The following is a 5,821-nucleotide window of genomic DNA, read 5'->3' on the forward strand; positions in this document are numbered from 1 at the left end:
GAGTGTATTCGTTACATCGGACAGGACTCATATTGACAGTTGATAAGATAAGTAAACATACCGTTATTATCTATTCTAGTCATATCATATAGTTGACCATAGGTCAATTCAATCTCAATTCTGAGTGGTTAGTATTTTAACTGATTGTATTATTTGAGTTCTTAGACTTGTTCGTTACCAGCTTACCCTACGGACTAGCCCATACTTACATCTTGGGAACTCGGTAGTATAATTGAGTGGGAGTGTTAATCATAGATATGAACATCTATAGCTTCTGATGAAGAAGTGAAACGATGGTTTCCTTTTAGTTTGGTTCAAGGTGTTAAATGATAGAGATCTCATTTCAGTAATTAAATTAGTTTACTGAAATATCATTTACAAGGAACTAAGTGTTTTAAGGATAAAATACAATGAGGGGTAAAACGGTATTTTAGTCCTCTCTCATTGTAGATCGTCTATAGAGGATTGAGTGACAATTATGGTTGTAACAATGGATAATTAATAGCGTATCTATATTTGTTATAGAGCGTTCTATGAATTCAAGAGTGCAATTCCAAGTCTATAGTGGAGTCACGAGGAATTAATAAGTTAGTAAATTTATTTGTTAGATTTATGATAACTTATTGGAGCTTGATTTCATAGGCCCATGGTCCCCATTGTACATTGTAGGGCTGGGCATGGGTTGGGTTGGGCGGGTTGGGGGTGTTTGAATGAGCCAACCCAATTACATCGGCCTAGAAAATTCTAACCCATTTAAAACATTTTTAATATGTAACCCAACCCTACTAATTACATTAAGGTTTGTGTTGGGTTGGGTTATAACCCATTTAAAAAAATCTATTCAAAATTCAAACAATAATGTAGAAAAGATGATCAAATTAAAATCTAAATGAAGAAAATATGTCTTAGTAGTTTCTACTACTAGTTAGTACTTAACAACTTAAATATTATAGTCATCCAAATTCGAAATACAAGTCTTAAAATCATTACAATCATCCATAAAAGTAAGTAGATAGTTCATAGAAATTTAAATAGAGTAAAAAAAAGCTTGAATCCATCAATGATCAATGGCGATGGGTGCATTGGTCTTCTCCTTTGTTGTCGCTTTGTCCTTAAGTTTGTTGTCTACAATTCAAAAATCAAATTTAAACACTTATTGAAAATAAAAAACAATAAATTAAGAACATTATTATCTAAGAAGTCATTTTGTGTACCTTCTTCAAGAAACTCATAAGCTTGTATATCATCCAAATACTCCCTTGTTTGAATCCCTTCATGACTCCCCTTCAACCAATTTTGAGTGCAAACTAGTGCCTCTACCATTTTTGGGCTCAAAGAACTCCTAAATGAGTCTAAAATACGTCCACTAGTACTAAAGGCAGATTCAGAAGCCAGAGTAGACACAGGTATAGCAAGAACATCTTTAGCAATCATAGACAGAATCTTAAACCTTTGAGAATTATCCTTCCACCAAAGTAGGATATCAAATGAGGAAGTCATTGGATTGATAGTTTCTTCAGCCAAGTACTTATCAACATCATTCATTTTGTTAGTCACAAACATCTGTTGTTGTTGCAAATAATTTTCCAATAATCTCCTCCTAATAGTTTCTTTGACACCACCCTTTGGTGGTGAGTCACTTTTACTTACCTAAATATATAAACAAAAAGAAACACAAAGTTAGGGTTAGAATACAATAACATATATAAACAAATCATAATAAATAAAAAACCAACAACTAACCTTGTCACCATCGCTCTCACCCTGAACATTATAAGAATTGTACAGTCGTTGAAGGATTTGTTCCACCTTGACAACAATCTTGGCAACAGTTTCAGCATCATAAACAGTCTCAAAACAATACTTCAAATACTTCAACTTGTATCTTGGATTAAGCACAACAGCCAAAAACAACATGGGATTGATGTTCTCTGCACTGCCCCAATATTTGTCATATTTCCTTTTCATACTAGCAGCCATGGTGGATAACAAAGGATCACTACTACTAGCCAAGTCACTCAATTGTGTATGAATCTCACAAATCTCATGATAGAAATTGTTGGATGTTACATGCAATGTGCCACTAAACTTTAAAGTAACTTCATAAAAAGTTGAGAGAAATTTGACAAATATAGTAGCACTCTCCCAATCACTAGAAGTTGGCGGCCCAACCCTCTTCTTCCCATGTTCATTTTCCATGAAGAAACTCACAAATTTGTCATCTTCCTCCTCATATCTTGCAAAAGCTTTTTCAAATTTAAGTGCCACATCTAACATCATGAAAGTGGAGTTCCACCTTGTAGGCACATCTAAAACCAATCCCCCCTTGTAATCAATTCTTTCCCTATCCACACAAGCCTTGAATTTTAGCAACCTTGCAGGAGATGACCGAATGTATCTTACACAATTGCGAATGGCAGCGATTGAATCATGCATGTCTTTCAACCCCTCATTCCCAATTAGATTGACTATGTGCACACCACACCTTACCTGCATGAACTCTCCGTCAAGAACATATCCATTCCATGCATTCACCCTCCTCTTGACGAAACCAACAGCCACATCATTAGCTGATGCATTATCAACAGTCACAGCAAAAACCTTTTCTATTCCCCATCCCAGCAAACAAGTCTCAATCCCCTTTCCGATTGTCTCTCCTTTGTGATTGGAAATTTGACAAAAATTTATAATTCTTTTTTGCAAATTCCAATCACTGTCAACATAATGTGCAGTGAGACACATATAAGCTATTTGGGTGGAAGAGGTCCAATAATCAGTGGTTAAGCATACCCTTTGCCCAGCTCTAGTTAACTCTTCCTTTAATTTAACCCTCTCATCACAAAAATATTGATATATATCCCTAGTCACAGTCCTTCTACTAGGGATAACAAATTTTGGTTGCAAATCCTGAACAAACTCTTTCAAGCCTTCACCCTCTACAACACTAAAGGCTTGCTCATCCTTGATCACAAACTTAGCTAAGGCTTTCCGACATCTCTCCTTATTAAAGGTCACAGCCAACAAATTTCCCCCACCATCATTACCACTTTGAAAGCTAAGCAATTTTTGTTTTTTATCAGCCACCCTATAAGGATACTTCTTACATTGATTGTTCAAATGTACCCACAAACTACTTGTTCCAACTCTCCTACTATCACAAGCATAGTCTTTCCCACAATAGTTACAAGTGCAACTAGGATCGTTTGGATTCCCATCCTTCACTTTTGTAAAGTGATCCCAAACTGTAGAGTTCCTAGTAGGCTTTTTCCTAGTTGTGGGTGGTTCACCATCGACTTCTTTTTTGGGTGACTTAAGATCAATATGAGTAGTGTTTAGAGTGGGTTTTGGGGTAGTGTCTACGACATCATGCACTTCACCTAGTTGGGTGGAAGTTGGGCTAAGAAACTTGTCCATCACTCCTACATTACACATAGTAAAAACAATTACTTATTTCATCACTAATTTATTTAAGCAAGTATCAAAATATTTCAGCACTTGTATAAGTTGTATTGTATGATGTTGAGCAAATATCATAATATTTAACACTTATTTCAACACTTAACCAATCTCTATATATGATCTCTATTTAATTATATGAGTTTGAAATTTAATTAACTTATTATGATTGGCACTTTAGAATTTAATTAAAGAGATCTCATGAGATTAATGTGTCATTTTTACTTTGTTACACGATTCAAAATTTTTACAATAATAATTGAGCTAATAGTGACATAATATATGTATATACATTAGTCTTTATATAAAATATACATTTTTAGTCACTAATAAATGTCACATCCAACAGACAAATTTAAATTTCACTACTCATATTAGTGGTGGAAACAACTAGTCTATAGCTATATATTTCTTATTATTTGTACTATAAATTTAAGTGGAAATATATATAGCTGATATTGGTGGTGCAACCAAAAAACAAACACTGAAAATTTATATGTTGATAAAAGTAAAAATGTCTCAATATATATGTCCTTCTCAATCATTGATTCAAAGCAAAAAGAAACCAATACTATTACTATACACGTTTATATTACTAAGGCCCATACACTGAGATATTAATATTCAAAAAGAAATAAAATGTCTATATATATACAGATAAACGATAGTCACACATTTAACAGTTAGTTTATATATATATATACTTATAATACATTAGTTTATATATATACTTATATTACAGATAATATACATATATTACAGATAACAGTTAGTTTATATATATACTTATATTACAGATAATACATATACATATACAGAATATACATATATATATTCAGATAATATATTACATTATATATAATATATATATACCTGGAGAGAGCTGGAGCTAGAGCTTCGTGCCGCCGACGCCGAGGAGCTTCACCGTGTCACCTTCACCGACGACGACAACGTGAGCTCTCTTGCTGGACTGGAGAACCAGTGGACCGGCGACGTGACATAATGACATTTAATAGTTAGTTTAAATATATACTTATAATACATTAGTTTATATATATACTTATATTACATATACATATACATAATATACATATATATATTCAGATAATATATTACATTATATATATAATATATATATATACCTGGAGAGAGCTGGGGCCGATCGATGACGATGTGAGCTCGCCTGCTGGACTGGAGAACCAGTGGACCGGCGACATGAGCTTCATCTGCTGGTGGAGCTTTGCCGAGGAGTGGACCAAAGTGTGAACTCTGGTCTGAACTGGAGTGCTGTGCTGGTGGTGCAGCCGAAGAGAAGAGAAGGCAAGGGAGGCAGGGGTGTCTAATGTGTTTATCTTTTATATGTATTATATGTAGGGTTTACGGTAGGTGGTCGGGCTGGGTTGGGTAGAATGGGTTAGGATTGTATTGGGCCGTGGTCGGCCCAATTAAATTCGGGCTGTTGCATAATTGACCGAGTGAGATTCGGCCAACAATTGTTGGGTTGGGTCGGCCCATTTTCGGGTTGGGTTGGCCGGGTTGGCCGGCCCAATCTCAAAAATGCCCAGCCCTAGTACCTTGGATAAAATCATCTAGATAGTCTCAATTAATTGATTTAATCATCAATTAGAATTATCAAAGTTGACCAGGTCAATTTTGGATAGTTTCACAGAGTTGTGTAATTTTGAGAAGAAAAGAGAATTTATGGCAGATTTATTAATTAAGATAAATTGGTATCTAAATTAATAAATAAATTTAAATCAATGTTCAAATTATAAATAATTAATTTGATAAAGGATTTAAATAATTATTTAATTAATTAAATCAATAGAAAATAATACATGCCTTGATTTTAAGTCCAATGAGCTTATAATCAAAAGGGAAATTTCACGGGCCTATAGCCCATGATAATTTCGACCTAGGGCTTCAAAATGGCTATTATTTTATTGATTTTTTAATTAAATTAAATGGCCTAATTGAGTCTATAAAAGGAGTGCTTAGAGAGAAGTCAAAAGAGAAGTTTGATAAGTCACAAGTCAAATTTTCTGATAGTTTTAGATTCTCTCTAAACACAAGTCCTTTTCTAAGCCTCTTTGTTATTTTCTCTTCTTTTCTCTATATCTATCTCATGTGTTGAGAATTGCCCACACTAGTCTAGGTGGTTCTAAGGATACATTGGAAGATTGTGAAGAAAATAGAAGATCGGTTCAGTTTCTTGATAATACTCTGCGACAGAAAGGATACAAGAGTTAGAGAAACTGAAGGAAGGACTCTTAATTCCATTGCGTATACTATAAGTATTCTATTATTTGTTTCTCTTTGAATTCAATTTTAGAAACATGTTTTAGGCTATCTCGTATTAATTTGT

The 5,821-nt window shown here is 34.0% G+C and overlaps 1 protein-coding gene across 1 annotated transcript; it reads right to left on the bottom strand.

The window, feature by feature from the left end:
• Positions 1–1,384: 1,384 nt before the first annotated feature.
• LOC133791818 (zinc finger BED domain-containing protein RICESLEEPER 1-like) lies at positions 1,385–4,465 on the bottom strand. Its single transcript, XM_062229730.1, has 4 exons — positions 4,390–4,465; positions 1,744–3,419; positions 1,529–1,650; positions 1,385–1,421 (listed from the first exon to the last, which is right to left on the bottom strand). The coding sequence occupies exons 1-4, from the start codon at positions 4,463–4,465 to the stop codon at positions 1,385–1,387; spliced, it is 1,911 nt and encodes a 636-aa protein (XP_062085714.1).
• Positions 4,466–5,821: the final 1,356 nt, after the last annotated feature.

The sequence above is a fragment of the Humulus lupulus genome, chromosome 7 (assembly GCF_963169125.1).
Source record: "Humulus lupulus chromosome 7, drHumLupu1.1, whole genome shotgun sequence".
Lineage (NCBI taxonomy): Eukaryota > Viridiplantae > Streptophyta > Magnoliopsida > Rosales > Cannabaceae > Humulus > Humulus lupulus.